At 33.7% G+C, this 19614-nt stretch overlaps 2 protein-coding genes across 2 annotated transcripts; both read left to right on the top strand.

Moving 5' to 3' along the window:
• The first annotated feature begins 4799 nt into the window (after positions 1-4799).
• On the top strand, positions 4800-7800 carry LOC114184826 (subtilisin-like protease SBT1.1). The gene is made up of 2 exons (XM_028072141.1): positions 4800-4856; positions 5325-7800. Exon 2 carries the CDS (start codon positions 5330-5332, stop codon positions 7640-7642), a length of 2313 nt encoding a protein of 770 aa, XP_027927942.1. The 5' UTR covers positions 4800-4856; positions 5325-5329; the 3' UTR covers positions 7643-7800.
• A 2405-nt stretch (positions 7801-10205) lies between these two features.
• On the top strand, positions 10206-19467 carry LOC114184134 (phospholipase D gamma 1-like). Its single transcript, XM_028071387.1, has 10 exons — positions 10206-12505; positions 13159-13272; positions 13854-14048; positions 14435-14683; positions 14770-14838; positions 14953-15100; positions 15784-15932; positions 17354-17533; positions 17958-18155; positions 18968-19467. The coding sequence occupies exons 1-10, from the start codon at positions 10766-10768 to the stop codon at positions 19259-19261; spliced, it is 3336 nt and encodes a 1111-aa protein (XP_027927188.1). The 5' UTR covers positions 10206-10765; the 3' UTR covers positions 19262-19467.
• Positions 19468-19614: the final 147 nt, after the last annotated feature.

Genomic DNA, 19614 nt, shown 5'->3' on the forward strand with positions numbered 1-19614 from the left:
TGAGATCAAATATAGATAAGGAAACTAATTATTTTATGAATTTGTTTTGATTTTAGTCGTGTGAATGAATTATGTGATGAGATAGAACGAGTAGTAAAACTTCTAAAGATAACTTATTAACTAAATGTGACATTAATAAATTTAAAGTTTTTAAAACTCCTAAAGTTGTTTCGTTAAGCAAGCTCGTATATTTGCTGAACGAGATAGAAAGATTTTGATAAAATATTTAAAAATTTTGAGATGAAAAATGTGTGAAATCAAATAAAGAAAAGCGTGTTATAATTGATAAAAAGTTATTAACTTTATTTATATATATATATATATATATATATTTATATATATATATATATATATATATATATATATATATATATATATATTCTTTGAATAAAATGATTAGTAATAAGTAGCCTAAACTAAGGACATTTTAATTATTTTATTTATTCAATTTTATTTTTCTATTTAATATTTATTTAATTTAGTGAGAAATGTATCTGTTTTAAATTAATCTAAAGATTAATTTTTGGCACAAATATTATTTGAAATTTAATATATATTTATAATTTGGATTATGAAAAGTAAAAAGAATAAAAACATAAGTTGGTACTTATAAAAAAATGTAGAATTACATATTATTTATCATTTTATCACTTAAAATAAGTTGATTCATTAGTTTTGTCAAACCTATCATACTTTTTAACTTTTCGTTAATTTGTCAATTTTCCACTAACTTTTACCCAATTTTACGAAACACTAAAACATTCGAATCACTTTATTTATTATAATAAAGTTAATAATGTATTTAATAGGCAGATGCATTTGGAAACAAATTTAAGAATTTGATGTTTTATTTTTTCCAGTTTCTTTTTGTTCTTGTCTCGTGTTATTTGAAGAAGAGAGAGAAAAGCGAAAACGACAACACAGGTAAACTAAAACATAGAAATAGCGAGATACCCGAAACTTGTTTTTTTGTCTGCAAATAATGCATTCGACAATGGTTTTAATTTGAAGCTGAATGTGAATTTGAATTTAAATTATTGTGAGAACATAGTCGTTGATGGACCATACAGCATTCATTGATGCATCACCAACAAACCTATCACTCTATCACTCAAACCCATTTATTGGACTTTGTTCTTACAAACCTATGGTTAAAAAATTAGGGTTCGTAGGGTAAACTATTATTTAATTTTGATTTTAATGTTACAGTAATTCATTTTTTAAAGATTTATGCCTTGTGTATGTATGAATGATATACATATACGATATGTGTATCGGATACAATATATATCTAATACATCGATACACTAATTTTAAAAATAATAGGATACAATATGTGATATATGCGTATTAAAAAATGTACAAATTTTTAAAAAATATATGAAAATATATGATTATTTTGGTGTAAATTCAAATTAAAATCAAATATATTAAATATTTTTAGTACAAAATTTATAAATTATTGTCATCGTACAAACATTATTAGTTTATATATTAGATACTTCATTAATCAGTATCGATAAAATACTCTAAAATATCAGATACAAATATGTATCATTGACAGAAATATCTGATATAAATTGAATTATTGATACATGCATGCACCTAGGTGAGAAAAGTTATTTAACTTGAAAATGAAAAAAAAAAAAAAATGGTAGAAAACATATCACACTTTTACTCTTGGCAAGGAAATACTTTCTTTGCATAACGCGAACAAAGCAATAGAAGAAAAAAATGTAAAGAAAATTAAAAGCAAAATTTTAATTATTATAATTTTAAAACTTTTTTATTATAACTATATATATATATATAATTATTAATAAATGAGATTGTTTTGTATAAGATGTACACAATTTTATGAATGATTTTATCTTTACCAACATAAATATTTTATTAATTATTTTATTCTTTAAATTTTAAAACTATTATTTATAATTATTTTTTGAGATATATTTTTCATAAATTTAAATACATTTTTTATTTTAATAACAAATAAAAAATAGTTTTTTTTATTACCATAAGATAAAAAAAAGACACATGTCTCACTAGTTAAAATAACAATAGTGCTATTAAAATAATAAATAAATATTATTGATAAAAAGTTTTATTTTTTTTTTCATTATATATATATATATATATATATATATTTGTATCTTCTTTATTTTTCTTTTTTCTTCCTTATCTTTCCATTTAATCTAAATAATGTTACTTTCAACCATCTTTTTCATTTTTTTTTCTTTTCTATTTCTTCAAATTTATTTTTTTAATTCAAAGTATGATTTTTACATTCATTTCTTTTTATTCTATTCCTTCAAATTTATTCTCTAATTCAAAACACTTTAAACTGTGATTTTGTTTTTCCAGTAACATCTTCGACAGCAACAAAAATTCATCTAAAATTAAATTTTCCAGTGACCAAATTCTGAGAGAGTTCTATATTTTTTTCATTATGTAAATATTTTTTAAAATAATATCATTTAAGGAAAAAAATAAAAAAATTCAAAAAGTTGATTTAGTTGGAAGTGTGGTGAATTAATGTGGAGAGATCTTAGTGATGAAAAATATGCAGTTCCTCCCTCACATGATCCAACTGCACGTATTTAACTTTTCTCGTACCCCATACCATGATAATTAAAGTCTCTGCAATGCCCTCTTCTACAAGTACATCATCATTTACATTTAATGTGTCTCCATTTTAATGCTACAATTGTTCCTAATTATGAACTCCAACATGTTCAGATAAACAAAAAGGAAAAAAAAAAAGTGGTAAAACGGTGCCTTAAATTGGACTCAAAGTACAAAACCACTCTAAATTGAACAAGCATAATGGTTTGAGAGCAGAAAATTCTTGAGGTCTGAAACCTGTGGTCCCTTAACAGCAATGAACCTTTCATAGCTGAAATGTACTACTCAGAAAACATTGGCAGAGTAATATGAATGATGAACACTCTGTGGCATTGGCAATAGTATGAACTTGTGCATAGTATCTGTGACATTTGCAGCAGTGTGAATGAACACTAGCCGTGACATTGGCAATAATTTGAGTTCTTGGTGTGACATCAATAATAGTTATGAAACTAGCTTTGAAAAGAAATGTGAACATGTTAATCAAAAACTTCAATTCTTCACTGTTCTCATCACCTTAAACCAAACTACCACGTGATTCAACCAACTTGGAATAAATGAGCAGGGCCGTGTTATGAAATCCCTTGATCTGTTACGTATCTGTGCTGCAACAATGAATGTTGATGAAATTTCTTCTTATATTCATACTGGTGTATGGGTTTAGGTGTACATTTATGATTATTATAAGACAAAAGATAAGATAGTTAATGACTTTAGGCTGCAATAGTAAAGTGAATTGAAAATCTCACATCGACTAAAAATGAGTAAGACGAATAATATATAAGTAGAATGACTAATAAATCTATTGTCTTAAGGTTTTAGGTCGAAAGTGGTGACTTGATATTTCATACAAACTTGTTCACCATTCGCTGTGTTTTCAAAGTAGTTATTAGATGTTATGATTTTATTGTCTCTTAAAGTTTTAGGGCGACGTGTCTTGATATTTTATCTTTTTAAGGTTTTAGGTGGAAAGTTGTATCTTTATTTTATACAAACTTGTTTACAATTCAGTGTATTTTCAAAGGAGTTATTGGATCTTATGATTTTATTGTCTAAGTTTTAGGTTTTTAGATATTTTATTGTCGTAAAGTTTTAGGTAGAAATGTTGTCTTTGATATTTTACACAAACTTGTTCACAATGTGTTTTCAAAGGAGTTATTTGACCTTTTGATTTTATTGTGTTTTAAGGTTTTAGGTCGAAAGTTGAGTATTGATATTTTATACAAACTTGTTTACAATTCAGTGTTATTCAAACTTATGATCTTATTGTATAGTGAATAGAGTAACAAATGAAGTCTACTTGTAAGATTGAGTAACAAATAGATATGACCAAACATGAAGCATTTCTGAATGACAGACATAATATTACAGGCAAAACATATTTCCCAAGAGGTTAGAAAAAGAAATTTCATGGAAAAGGTGGAAATGAAAGTTTTAAATAAATTTCCTCAATATATAGTTAAAACTGAAAATACGTGTAAAATTTCCCTTGACAAAAAATTTGTCATGACTCATAATGTTGTCTCAGCCATGTGTTTACAAAAGCCATAAATAAGACACAGAAAAAGGTTCTGAAAAGGGAAAAGTGTGCCAAAGGAAGAACCGAAAGCAGGTGATATAAAGTGGTACAAACTGAGAAAGTTATTTCTATATTTGATAACCAACACCTCTTATACATGAGTGCTCTTAAATTCAAGTCACGTGGTTAACTTACATCAACTACATACTAAAAATACTTCACAAAAAAGAAAAAAATGAGTTCTTAGTTTCATGCATGTTAGGCCATAGTGAAAAACAAAAAAACTAGGTATCTTTTTTGATCTTATTTACTTTCATTTATGTTACTGTTATATGTTTCTGTTAGTGTACACGATTCCGATCTTGACCTTCCAAATCAAAATTTGTCACTAAATTTAGAGACTAATAACCATTTACAAGAAAATAATGAGATTGAAATAATTAAAATATGACATCATAACCATTCTTGCTTTAGGTGTTATAATATTGACTGCTAAACAGTTATGTATGACAGTCTTTTTTATTGTGAGATTTTGTCATATTGAGTTTAATTCCTTTTATTCTATCTTTTTTATATGCATTTTTTAAAAAATTTGTTTTAACATATTAGTCTTGTTGTTTGCTGCACCTCCATTTCTATATAAATCTTTGGAGATCTTTGGATTGATGCCATCTCATTCTGCACTCTTGAAGTAGAAGAAAAGTAAGAAAAGGTGAACTCTTTTCTATAGTTGCAATGAGCATATACATAAAGTTAAAATTTAAACTTCTACTCATTTTAGTGCTGATTCAATATTTGATGTGAAAACTTTATCAGAATTTCATATTGCATTAACTTTTTTCGTGATCTTGTACCAAGCCCAGCACAGGTACAATCTACACAACAGACCCTTGCTTCAATCTTCTGTGATCTCTATCTGACTGCATTGTATAGTTTGCATACTTACATAGGCAAAATTTACTTTCAATTATCTAGATTCCTAAAGTACACAATATTTTAATGTTAGAAACCGGTTTGTAGCTAGAAACTCTGTCTCTTAGGATGAAAAATGTAACAGAAGGAAGTGGAAATAGTGTAACATTGTTTCATATTTTAGTTTTTCTTGAATTGAAGATTCTTATGGATTCATTTTAGGACCTTAGCATCCATGAAGTGTGAATTCCTTCTTCATTTTTTGCAGGCATCATGATCTTTAGAACACTTGTCCTATTTCTGGCTTTTATGGTGACAAATTCAACAGCTCTTGCGGATCAACACACATACATAGTTCACATTGACAAGACTAAGATCAGAGCCTCAATTCATTCTCAAGACAACTCAAAGCCATGGTTTGAATCCATCATTGATTTTATTTCTGAAGCTTCAATGCAAGAAGACGGAGAAGAAGAGATTTTAGCCCCTCAACTCCTTTATGCCTATGAAACCACCATGTTTGGTTTTGCTGCTCATCTTTCCAAGAAACACCTCAAATACTTGAACCAAGTTGAGGGTTTCCTCTCAGCCATACCTGATGAACTATCAACACTCCACACAACGTACAGTCCACAGTTTCTTGGCCTAAAGAGTAGAAGAGCACTTTGGAGTGCTTCTAACTTGGCCAATGATGTGATCATTGGGATTCTTGATTCAGGAATATGGCCTGAACACAGCAGTTTCCAAGACTCAGGATTTTCCCCAGTGCCTTCTCATTGGAAAGGTGTTTGTGAGAAAGGCACCAAGTTCTCTCCCTCAAATTGCAACAAGAAGCTTATTGGTGCAAGAGCCTATTTCAAGGGGTATGAAAAATACTTTGGAAGAAAAATCAATGAAACAGTGGATTACCTTTCTGCAAGAGATTCCCAGGGGCATGGAACACACACTGCTTCAACTGCAGCAGGTGATGTGGTGAAAAACGCCAACTTTCTTGGCCAGGCTAGAGGTACAGCAACTGGAATGAGGTACACTTCTAGAATTGCAGCTTATAAAGTATGTTGGTCTTCTGGGTGTACTAATTCTGATGTATTAGCTGCTATGAACCAAGCAGTTTCTGATGGGGTTGATGTGTTGTCACTCTCTTTAGGGAGTATTCCAAAACCTTTTTACACTGATAGCATTGCCATAGCTTCATTTGGGGCAACCCAGAAAGGGGTTTTGGTTGCTTGCTCCGCAGGCAATTCAGGCCCTTTTCCATCAACACTTGGAAATGGTGCTCCATGGATCATGACTGTTGCTGCTAGCTCCACAGACAGAACCTTTCCAACAAAAGTAAAGCTTGGGAATGGACAAATTTTCAAAGGGTCATCTTTATATGAAGGTAAGAAGACAACCCAATTGCCCCTTGTCTATGGAAAATCAGCAGGTCCAACTAAAGAAGCACAGTATTGCACTGGAGGCTCTCTTGATCCAAAGCTTGTGCATGGGAAAATGGTTGCTTGTGAAAGAGGAATAAATGGTAGAACTGAGAAAGGAGAGGAAGTGAAAGTGGCTGGTGGAGCTGGAATGATTCTTCTCAACAATGAATATCAAGGAGAAGAACTTTTTGCTGACCCTCATGTTTTACCAGCCACATCCTTGGGGGCTTCTGCAAGCAAGATTGTTAGAAGCTATAGTGAATCTGTTAAAAAAAGACCAACAGCTTCAATTTCCTTTATGGGGACAAGGTTCAGGGACCCTGCACCAGTGATGGCAGCATTTTCTTCAAGAGGACCAAGTTTAGTGGGACCAGAAGTGATTAAGCCTGACGTGACTGCACCTGGTGTGAACATTTTGGCTGCTTGGCCACCCAAAATTAGCCCAAGCTTTCTCAAAAGTGACAAAAGAAAAGTATCATTCAACATACTTTCAGGTACTTCAATGTCTTGTCCTCATGTTAGTGGCATAGCAGCACTGCTAAAATCTTTGCACAAAGATTGGTCCCCTGCAGCCATTAAATCTGCTCTGATGACTACTGCTTACACATTGAACAACAAAGGAGCTCCAATTTCAGACATGGCTTCTAATAACTCACCATTGGCCACTCCCTTTGTTTTTGGTTCAGGCCATGTTAACCCTGTGAGTGCTTCTGATCCAGGGTTAGTGTATGATATCAGCACCAAAGACTACTTCAATTATTTTTGCAGCATAAACTATACTTCTTCTCAGATTGCTTTATTATCAAGAAGTAACTTTGTATGTTCTAAAAAAGCAGTTCCACAAGCTGGTGACTTGAACTACCCTTCATTTTCTGTTCTATTTGGCAGAAGTGCCTTTAATTCTAGTGTGACATACAGAAGGGTTGTCACAAATGTTGGAAAATCTCAAAGTTCTTATGCAGTTAAAGTGGAACAACCGAATGGAGTTTCGGTTAGTGTTGAACCAAGGAAATTGAAGTTTGAAAAACTGGGTCAGAAATTAAGGTATAGTGTGACATTTTTGGCAACTGGAGGAGGTAAAGTTGGTGGTAGCTCATCGTTTGGGTCACTGATTTGGGTATCTGAAAGATATAAAGTTAGAAGTCCTATAGCAATAACCTGGCAATAGTGAAAATCTTTGTGAAGGGTTGTGTTTTTGCTGAATAGACAGAGTTTATTGATGACTTGTTACATTATTGTTGTAAGTTCTGTCATATAGGTAACTTTACATTGATTCTTGCTAATTATTTTGAATATTGTTTTAGTATGTGCATTTATGCATTTTAATCATCAATGTAATCCTAAATTTTTTAATGGGCTTTGTTTTCTCTTATGGCTGTTCTTGTCTGAAAACTTCTTGAAGCTCGTTTCCTACATTTTGAGGTAGCGTGTAGTATGTCTTCAAGGTTGAGAATTGTACTTACCCCGGCCATATAATATAATGATATACGCAATTACTTCTTGCACCACCCATCATTTCCGAAATTTATTTTTCAAGAACACTATAAATAATTTTGAATTTTTTGGAAAACCAAAAGGAAAACATTTTTGGAAACATTTTGATGGGTGGGAGAAGAAATTTGATGGGTGTACAAAGTAGTTGTCAATGATATAAGTTTCTAAGGCCCAAACCAGGCTCAAATTAAACTGGATCGGTTGAACCAGACTGGAACCTTTTCGACGAACCGAACCAGTTCGGTGAATCAGATCAAAAATTGGTTTGACCGAACCGAACCTGAAACTGGTTTAATTAAAAACCAGTTCAACCGAACAGGGCCGATAAAGGGTTCAACATAACCATATTGAAAACCGGTTCGACTGAATCGGACTGAAAATCGATTCGACCGAATCGGACTAGAAGCCAATTCGACCGAATTGGACAGGCAGTCGGTTCGACCGAACTGGACTGGAATCTAGTTCGAAAGAATTGGATCTGAAGTCGGTTTGACCGAACTGGATCGGAAGCCAATTTGACCGAATCGGACCAGGAGCCAGTTCAACCAAACCAAACCAGTAGTCTGTTCGACCGAACCACACCAACAACTAGTTCGACCGAATTGGACCGGCAGCCGGTTCGATCGAACCGGACCGGTTATTGGTTCGAAAAAATCGGACCCTTATCAAGTTCGATCGAACCGGACCGATAGTCAGTTTGAAGAAATTAGACCAACAATTGGTTCGACCGAACCGAAGAAGCAGCTAGTTCGACCAAAGCAGACCGTCATTCGGTTTGATCGAAGCAGACTGTCTGCCGCTTCGACCGAACCGGATCAGAAAAGGTTTGACACAATCAGACCGAAAAGTGGTTCGACCGAACTGGACCGATAGTCAGTTGAACCGAATCGATAGTCGGTTCGATCGAATTGGACCGTCTCCCAGTTCGACCGAACCGGACGTCAGCCCGTTCGACCAAATCGGACCGTCAACCAGTTCGACCGAACCAGATCGTTAACTGATTCGACCGAAATGGACCAGAAAGAGGTTCGACCGAAATGGACCAAAAAGAGGTTCGACCGAAACGAATCAGAAAGAGGTTCGACTGAATCGGACCGAAAAGAGGTTTGACTATATATATATATATATATATATATATATATATATATATATATATATATATATATATATATATATATATATATATATATATATAAAAGCTAACCTGTATTAAATTTGTTTGAAGCTTTCTAAAAATTCTATATTTATTTATTTTAAATAATGTTTTTGTTAATGTTCATAATTAGAACGCGTTTTAGAAAAGACAAAAACTATATTGTTGGAAATCGCAATCATGAATAATAAAAGTTATAAACTAGTAAAAAATATTGCTAAATACATTTGTACAAAATAGGATGGAGATGATGGTGTGTGATCCCTCGTGGCTCATCTGGATCCATGATTAAGATCTGTATTAGAATAATCAAAAGATTAATATTAAGATTAGTACACTGTAAATATTCCAAGACTAGATCTAACCTATCTAGTATAGATTCATTTAAGTAAAAGTTCTTAAAAATTATATATATGATATAAAACAGTTTATTTATTTATTACCATATGTATTTTATCTGAAGACTTAAACGTTAATATCTCACTAAAGACGAGAAACAATGTTGGAAAAAGAAAGATCTTGTAAAGACATTTAGACTCTCATAAATAATGTTCACACGTATTTTTTTTTTAAGATCTTTATAATTCATAATTTATTAGAATATTAAATGATTTCATAAAGATAATATGGTATTTTCAGCTTAAACTTTTGATATCAATTCAAGAAAGTTAGTTTGTCCAGTTTCCACACAAATGTTTTCTTAAAAGAATTGTCAAAATTCATTATCAGGAAACATGATTCCTTGAAATTTTTTAAAATATTAATCTAACATGAGAAATAATTTATCTTCAGATCCTTAAAAATCTAAAAGTTCCTTTCATACCGAGTATCTCTTATGATATTCCAAAGAAAAAAGGTTATTTTTGTTGAAAATAAAGTAAAATCAGATACTTGATCCTAAAGTGAGAATCATTAATACTTCTTGGAAGAATCCGATTGAACTGTTCTACCAATCTTCTTTATCGATAATTATTGCTAACAACTTTATAACAACCCAAGTCTTCCATAGTTGAATCCAATGGCACTAAACTATTCACACGAACTTGTATATTTGGTTCATGAAGTATTAAAGTGAAAGAAAAACACCGTTTATTACTGAAGCAAGTTTTTATTTTTCTAATCCCACAAGTTCCGTCGTTGTTCATTGTCGTGTTAAACAAAGTTTAAGATTTCTTCTCAGGTGTGTAAGACCGTGGTAACATCCAATCAAAATTGCCCAGGTGGAACGACGAAAATTTTAACTTGGAAAACTGAAAAAATGTTAGAGGAGGTTGGTATATTGAATAACGTGCCATGCTAGTATTCCACGTGGACTTTCATTCCCTGAATGCTTCTTCTTCTTCGTCGTGTTTCCCCACAAAGGTAAACAGGTTCTCTCTTTCTACTGGGTTTATTCATTTCATCCAAATACCCTCCAAAATTTTCATCACCTACAGTCTCATCCTTCGATCACAGCAATTCACTTTTCTCCCTTTTGAAATCCCTATCTGCTGTATCGATTTAAATTCAATTGGCTCGATTCTTGTTTGATTGGCTCCAATTTCATCTTTTGCTGTCTTTCTTACATTACCCTTTTGTGTTGAGGAATCAAATTGGGATTTTAGCTATAGTTTTATCTCGCAAGAGTGATAATTTCTGTGTGTGATGGATAACTATGGATCATCTTCTCCATACCGGTATCCAAGCCCATATGGGTACCCTCCCAACCCTCATCAACCATACCCTCCTCCTCCAGTTTCAGCTCCTGATCCATATGCACACGCTCCTTATCCTTCATATCCTTACATTTCTTCACATTCCTTCAACTATTCTCACCATGGACCTCCTAGACCATCTTCACATTCTGGCCATTTTGAGTATTCTTACCCTCCTAACGCCATGGACTATTCTCACCCTCCTCCGCCATCTTATTCTCCTCCTCCACCATCTTATTCTCCTCCACCATCTTATTCTCCTCCTCCCACTTATCCTTATCCCTACCATGTGCCTCCACCAAATCATGGATCTCCCAGGCCTCCCCTTTTTCACCAGCCCAGTTACCAACATGGTTCACCTCAATACTATTATCCACCAAAGGAGGCCTATTCGCCGCCTCATGATATCCATTCCGGCACCAATAGCTTCTCTAGTCCCTATTGGCAGGATAACACAAGCGCGGTTGAAGGAGGTAAAGTGTCACAAAGTAGTGACAATTTGAAGCCTTCTCAGGGTTCTTCTTACCCAGCTTTGGATGATCTTATGAGCAATGTTAGGTTGTCTGATGGCCAGCCAACTGCTCCTGCATCACCTCCTGCGCCTGCAGGGCATCCTCTTATGCATTCCATTTCAGTTCCTAAGTTGCAACAGAAGAAGGAGGATTTTTATGGATGTTCTAATAACTCCTTCTCCGGGTGGGGATCCTCCTATCCCACCCGGATGGGTTCTTCTAAGCTTTCAGATTTTTCTGGCTCATTTAATGAATCAATGTATGGTGAGCGTTTGCAGCTTGTTCCAGTGCAGAATAAAGGGTCCTTGAGAGTTTTGCTCCTCCATGGAAATCTAGATATATGGGTCCATGAAGCCAAGAATCTTCCAAATATGGATATGTTTCACAAAACTTTAGGTGATATGTTTGGTAAATTGCCTGGTAGTGTGAGCAATAAAATTGAAGGAACTATGAATTCGAAGATTACTAGTGATCCTTATGTATCGATTTTAGTATCCAATGCTGTAGTTGGGAGGACTTATGTCATCAGCAACTCTGAGAACCCTGTTTGGTTGCAACATTTCTATGTTCCTGTTGCACATCATGCTGCAGAAGTACACTTTCTTGTTAAAGACAGTGATGTTGTGGGTTCACAGCTCATTGGCATTGTGGCAATTCCAGTGGAGCGAATATACTCAGGGGAAACAGTTGAAGGATTTTTCCCTATCCTGAATAGTAATGGGAAGCCATGTAAGCAAGATGCTGTCCTGAGGCTATCCATTCAGTACATACCTATGGAGAAACTGAGCATTTATCACCAAGGAGTTGGAGCAGGGCCTGAATACGTGGGGGTTCCTGGAACATATTTTCCTTTGAGGAGAGGTGGAACTGTTACTCTGTATCAAGATGCTCATGTTCCAGATGGAATGCTCCCTAATGTGTTGCTTGACAGTGGGATGTACTATGCGAATGGAAAGTGTTGGCAAGATATGTTTGACGCCATAAGTCAAGCTCGGCGTTTGATTTATATTACAGGTTGGTCAGTGTGGCATAAAGTAAGGTTGGTTAGGGATGCTGCTCGTTATTCTCCAGATTATACCTTGGGTGATCTTCTAAGGTCAAAGTCACAGGAAGGAGTAAGAGTGCTTCTGCTTATCTGGGATGATCCTACATCAAGAAGCATTTTAGGCTATAAAACAGTAAGTAAAACAACCTTTTCTGTTACATATCTCTGCATTGCCATGCTTCGACTGGCTGGTAGGATTTTATTAGCAATTGTCTACACACATGCATATCTTTGTTCTGTGTTGTTATCTGGATAAACGTTTTATATTTTTCTGGACTTTGCATCTTTGAATTGAAGAAATGAAAAGAAATAGATTTTGGCAATGAACTGTTGTTCAAGAGACAGTCATATACTACTTGTTGAGCAAGTGAGCAGCAAAGGGGGGATACTGATTCCTTAAAACAATTTTCTTGGTTACTAGTTTCATAACTATTAATAAAATTGTTTAACCTTCCGTTGGCTGATGGTGGCCTCAAATAAATCAGAGTAGAATATTTGTAGAACTTGTATACATTTGGACTTGGGACATTTTATACCTTGGTTACTCGTTGACCGGGCAATGCTTTTGACTAGATTAGAGGGTAATATAAGTAAATCAAGTGACCCAACAATCCATTCTCTTATCCTCTTCCTTAATACTTTTTCATGTGTGACAACAGATGTTTACTTTATTTCAGTTAAGATAAAGATTATTGAGTGAATATTTATTTTATCAATAATGAATATATTATTTGTGTCTTTCCCTTTAAGCTTTAGTTTTGAGAGACTCATGGACTTTATGTTTAGGATGGTGTCATGGCAACTCATGATGAGGAAACTCGACGATTTTTCAAGCACTCTTCAGTGCAAGTGCTTCTTTGTCCTCGTAGTGGTAAACGACACAGCTGGATCAAGCAAAAGGTTTGGTTTTGACAACTACTTTTCTAATTGAAATATTCTTTATTAGTTTATGCTCAACTGTCTACGCTAGTGCTGGAGTATTGTTTCTCTTTGATGTCATTATTTTAGACATTGAAATTTTGGGACTTAAATATATTATGATTTACAGCTGATAATGTGATCAAATTTGGTAGATTCCTGAATTATACAGTGGCACAATTGTGAATGTGATGATTGGATTGGATTTAATAAGCCGAGTCTGCAAGTGTACTATCTGCATAGTTGTTGATAATTAGTCAAATGCATTTACTTATTGACTACAGCTCATGTGCTAGATAGTGAGATCATTACATCAACGAGTAATTCAATTCACTCGTGCTCTTTGTTATCTACCAAATAGTCAGCACACAAAACAATTGGAACCCCATAAAGTGCTCCATGTTCAGTGAGAAATGAAACTAAAACTTCATGGGTCATACCTTTTGACAACATTAGATTTTGAAGCTGTTATATCTGCTTTCTTTTGTGTTGTGTCTTTTGGTATGTTATCACATCTACAATTTTGGTTTCAAAGTTCAACATTCTTTTGGTCTTCTTATTAGGAAGTTGGAACGATATATACACATCACCAGAAAACTGTTATTGTTGATGCTGATGCTGGAAATAATAGAAGAAAAATTATAGCATTTGTTGGTGGACTTGATTTGTGTGACGGGCGATACGATACTCCCCTCCACCCTATTTTTAGAACATTGAATACAACGCATAAGGATGACTACCACAATCCCACTTTCACGGTAATCTCTATTTCAGATTCCATTGTTGACCAATGAAGATTAGCTACGGTTTTCTATCATTTTCTTGATATGATATGCCAAGAATGAATGAAAGCAGCTGTAAAAAAATATTTTCCATTCTTTTATAAGAAAGATAAATTTTTTCATCACTACATGTGGTGTATAGTGCAGCTCTCATTGATATACTGTTACTTATATTCAAGTACCCTAATTGCACAACTGGAATTTATCAATAAAAGCCACAGTTTTCGGAGGAAATGTTCAGCAGTATATTTATATCATGGTGGAATTTGTAGTTAGAAATCTGTTTGGTTCAATTTCTAACTATTATTATTTGAAATACCCAGACCAATTAATTGCTATAATAAGAGTAAATTTCATGACAGGGTAATGTTGGTGGTTGTCCGCGGGAGCCATGGCATGATTTGCATTCTAAAATTGATGGTCCAGCAGCTTATGATGTTTTAACTAACTTTGAGGAGCGCTGGTTAAGAGCTTCAAAACCTCACGGGATTAAAAAGTTGAAAATTTCATACGATGATGCTTTGCTAAGGTTGGAAAGAATTCCAGATTTTATTGGCATCAATGATGCTCCAAGTGTTGGTGAAGATGATCCTGAAGTTTGGCATGTTCAGGTAATTAGTTATCTAATAATGCTAACCATTTATTTTCTAGGTTGCTCTAAGGTGAAATTATTGATTCTGTTTACTTTGGAATGTAGATATTTCGTTCAATTGATTCCAATTCGGTTAAGGAGTTTCCGAAGGATCCAAAAGTTGCAACAAGCAAGGTGAATGAAAATCCTGGTTTTCAATTTTTCTCTTTTAGACTTGGTATACCTGTTAAACTTTGATAAATTTGTGCTATATGTACAGTGGAATTAATGCTTTTTGTATTTTTCCAGAATCTAGTATGCGGAAAGAATGTGCTGATTGACATGAGCATACATACAGCATATGTTAAGGCCATTCGTGCTGCACAACATTACATTTATATAGAGAATCAGTATTTTATCGGCTCCTCATACAATTGGGGTCAACATAAAGACCTTGGTATGGAACTCCTCTTTATGAATAATTGCTGCTTATAATTGCATTCAATACTATTCTGGAAATTATGTAGAACATAAACTAACACTGTATCAACTTTGAGGCAGATAAATTATCCTGAACCAGAATCCATCTCGTAGAATTAATGTTTAACTAATTTAATCGAATAGACTATGCAATAGGTAACAGAAAAAAATCTTTCAGATGTGCAGCATGTCACTTGGATTATACAGCAAAGGCCCTAGAAGTAACACAAGTATATTACAACTACTAGATCATATTATGTTGAATTGGATATTTTCAACTGCTGTTTGTTTTACTAATTTCAAGTTGAAGGGGGGAAATTGTATATTTCTGAATGACCAATCTGAACATTGGCTTCGCAGATTACAGACTAAGGCTTATGATTAGTTTCGTAAGGTAGGGGTGAGTTACAAGAACAGATAGAATTGGCCCTGATGAAATAAAATAAACAGCTAAATGTTCAATTTGAACATTGTTTTAGGCGTTAAAAGAAAATCTCGTTGAAAAATAAATTATAGGAATGCCCATGGCAAGCCTTTATCAACCGTATCTTTTCTGCGTTCTCAACCACTTATTGGATGAATAAGGATAAAACATTGTCAATGAGGTGCCACAAATTTATTTTGAAACACTTTCATATGTTAATTTTCTTGTTTTGGCAGGTGCTGATAACTTAATCCCAATGGAAATTGCTCTAAAGATTACTGAAAAGATAAAAGCACACGAAAGATTTGCAGTGTATGTTGTTATTCCCATGTGGCCAGAAGGAGTTCCAACAGGGGCTGCCACGCAAAGGATTCTATTTTGGCAGGTATGATTCAACACACAATATGAAAACCAGGTTTCTACTTTTGGCAAGGATTTGACTGAAATATTGAATTGGTTTAAGTTTGAAATTGTTCACTTTTACATCAAATTATATGTCTGCTCTATCACTATCATATTAGATCAATTTTGTATTCCAGTCTTCTATTTTACGTGGTTCATGGTCGTTTTACTCAAAAAGGATTATAATGTATTTTGTGAGTAACATTTTTGTAATAAACCCTAAATCCTAAATCCTAAGCTTGGATTAGGTTCCTCTGTTATTAGTTGAATAGCAAAAATATGGTTGGAAGGCGAGGTGGTTATCGTAGAGCAAAAATACTTAGAGGGCACAATGGTGCCAAAGAGCACAACAAAGTTTGGAGGGTATGACATTTGTCGGAAAGCAAAAGATGCTTAGAGGGCATGACTACTACTGAAGTGTGGGATAGTTGTCAGTGAGCCAGACTTTTGCCCGGAGAATAAAAAATGTTCGAATGGCATGATAATTGTTGGAGAGCAAAAAAATGCGTACTTAGGAGTGTGGCAATTGCTGGAGAGCAGAAGTGCACAGCAAGTATTGTTTACCTGAAGAGAAAATCAGGGTGACAAAATCAGTTACCACTTTGGTACAGTCTTAAAAGCTAGTTTAAGCTTAACTCAACTTTATAAAATCAGTTTGTAAGGTAAAAATGTTATCCATTTATATGTTCTAGCAGCTCTACTTTATTACCATCAAAGACCATTTTATATCCATTAAAATGGTCACTCACAACGTTATAGACGTTTGAAGCCCAGGAGTGTTAGAATAGAGTCTATTTTAATGAGTTTCGTTGGGATCTCTTATAAGCTTCTTACACTGAGTCTGGGTGGTCTGATAGAGAATGAGTGACATGATAGTCCAACAAACCTCACTTGAAAAGGCTCTTATACCATATTGAAATTATTACTTGTAATTGTGTGTTTTTTACACATGAGAATTCTTGTTTATAATGAAGAAGAGATAGAAATAACAAGGAACAGAATCAATATCTAGTAACAAAAAGTATTGGGTGAGATATTTCCCTCTCGAATCATATTGTATCTCCTTGAACAATGTAATCAAATAATATTCTTTAACATAATCAATCATCTCTCTGGCTAGGATTACAATGTATAGTCATTCAAAAAGGAATACCATTGTGACCATCTTAAAGAGCTAGCATAACATCCTCTTTCTCTTTGGCTTAATTGTTTAGAGGACAAAAATAAATCAAACCCCGTTAAATTTTTCTAATTAAGGAATCTTTGATCTTCAGTCAAATGAGTGGTAAGACTCAACTGTTGAGAACTTGTAATTGCCAAATGTTAACTGAAAAAAGGTTGTAGCAGATGGTGGTACTTGGTTATTGCATTTGTTGATATGAAATTATTTTCCTACTTTTGCAGAATAAAACAATGCAAATGATGTATGAGACCATTTACAAGGCTTTGGTTGAAGCTGGGCTTGAAGCAGCATTTTCTCCACAAGATTATTTGAACTTTTTCTGTCTTGGTAATCGAGAAGTCATCAGTATGTATGATAATGTTTCTGTGACAGGAGCTCCTCCCCCAGCAAATAGTCCTCAAGTATGTTACTTTTAACACCCCTTTTACCTTGTTTCACTCTTTCCAATTATATTTTTCTGCTACCATACCACATTAATTTTATGAATGTCATTATGTGAAACAAGGATCCCATATAGATTTCTCTAGTACCAAATGTAGATATTAAGGGGGTAAAGGCTTCCAAATAGGTGTTTGATATTTTATCAAGTAAACTGCTATCTGACAATCAGAACGTAAGAAGTTTAATATATCAGATAGTACTAACAATTAACATTGCCGATCTAAAGAAAAAAAAAACTCTAATGCTCTATCCAAATTTCTTGGTGATTTTTATTCAATTTCCATATAGGTATTTATAATGTTTTTATTCACTTTTTAAGGGCATGCAATCTTTGTTTAGTGAATGCTCTGGTAAAACTTTTGTACGTTCGTGGTCTATTTTCAGGTGGCTAGCAGAAATAGCCGACGTTTCATGATTTATGTTCATTCAAAAGGCATGATAGTTGATGATGAATATGTGATACTGGGGTCTGCAAACATCAACCAGCGCTCCATGGAAGGAACAAGGGACAGTGAGATTGCAATGGGCGCCTATCAACCTCATTATACATGGGCAAGAGCACAAACTTATCCACACGGTCAAGTAAGTTTCTTACATTACTATTTGGCTACTGATGTTTTCTAATATATTATTACTATAATAACTTCATGTTTCACTTGTGCTATTCAAGTTGAAAAGATGAAACTGCAGAATTTCATTAAATATCTCGTGGTCATGTAAAAATATTGCATAGAATCTATGATCCGGATACGAGTATTGGATACGACACGTATCTAATACGTCAATACGTTTATTTTGAAAATAATAAGATACAATATGTGATATATATGCATGTTGGAAAATGTACAAAATTTTTTAACATGATAAATATATGATTGTAATGTGGGAATCCAAATTAAAATCATATGTATTAAACGTTGTCAAAATAAAAATTATAAGTTATTGTCATCATAAAAGTATTACTGCTTTATAAATTAGAAACTTCATAAATAATTATCGGTAAGATACCCTAAAGTAGATACGTGTCTGACACAGATACGTGACCCAAATTAAAGTATCGGTGGATGGACCATATGATAGAATTTTCCTAAAACTTAACAAAGTAAAGGGGGGTTAAGTCACTGCCATAAAAAACACTGTTTAAATGCAGAAGATTACTCACTTCAGTCAGAAATAAAACACTCACCGGTATTATTTTGAGGTCATCAAATGGTATTTTGCTTGATACAAATGAGATTGTGTATGCACATTCTGACTCTGGTATACTTAATGTTCAAAGATAATGATATAATAGTATTGTTTGATTTGATTTTTCAGCAAATACATTATTGAATCCATTAACATGCAACCATCCATAATCTAACATCAATACTTTGTGAATCTCTGTTATGTAGATCCATGGATATAGGATGTCACTTTGGGCAGAACATACAGGAACTATTGAGGACTGCTTCTTGCAACCTGAGAGTATTGAATGTGTAACTAGGATCAGAGCAATGGGAGAAATGAACTGGAAACAATTTGCAGCAGATGAAATAACAGAGATGAAAGGGCATCTACTGAAATACCCTGTAGATGTTGATAGAAAGGGCAAGGTTAGATCACTTCCAGACCAAGAAGAGTTCCCAGATGTGGGAGGAAAAATAGTTGGATCTTTTCTTGCCATGAAGGAGAATCTAACCATTTGATGAATCCATTGGTTTTAGTTTTTCACATTCTTCTAGCCAATGCCAATAGGATAATGTGTGTAAATTACAACTTGGAAACAATTTTTGAAATGTATGATAGAGGAAGAAACAAATACCATTACCAACCCAAAATCCAACTAAATAAAGACACCACACTTGTACAAAGATCAGAGAAAGATGTTATAGTTACTGTGATTTTTCAGGGATGTTACAACAGTACTTTCTCTGTTCCACCAGTTTAAGGTTACTGCACATATAACAATAGCTTCAGTAAAATATACTATTTTTTGAAACAATAAATAACCTCACTCGTTCCCTAAATAAGAAATAGTGTATTCGAGGACATATCAGAA

The sequence above is a fragment of the Vigna unguiculata genome, chromosome 5 (assembly GCF_004118075.2).
Source record: "Vigna unguiculata cultivar IT97K-499-35 chromosome 5, ASM411807v1, whole genome shotgun sequence".
Lineage (NCBI taxonomy): Eukaryota > Viridiplantae > Streptophyta > Magnoliopsida > Fabales > Fabaceae > Vigna > Vigna unguiculata.

Bases quoted from the DNA above. Each gene is read 5' to 3' on its own strand.
- LOC114184826 (XM_028072141.1), top strand. From the start codon at position 5,330: ATGATCTTTAGAACACTTGTCCTATTTCTGGCTTTTATGGTGACAAAT.
- LOC114184134 (XM_028071387.1), top strand. From the start codon at position 10,766: ATGGATAACTATGGATCATCTTCTCCATACCGGTATCCAAGCCCATAT. The intron at 15,101-15,783 runs GTATGGAACTCC...TTGTTTTGGCAG, and splicing joins GGGTCAACATAAAGACCTTG to GTGCTGATAACTTAATCCCA. The intron at 17,534-17,957 runs GTATGTTACTTT...GTCTATTTTCAG, and splicing joins CCCCAGCAAATAGTCCTCAA to GTGGCTAGCAGAAATAGCCG.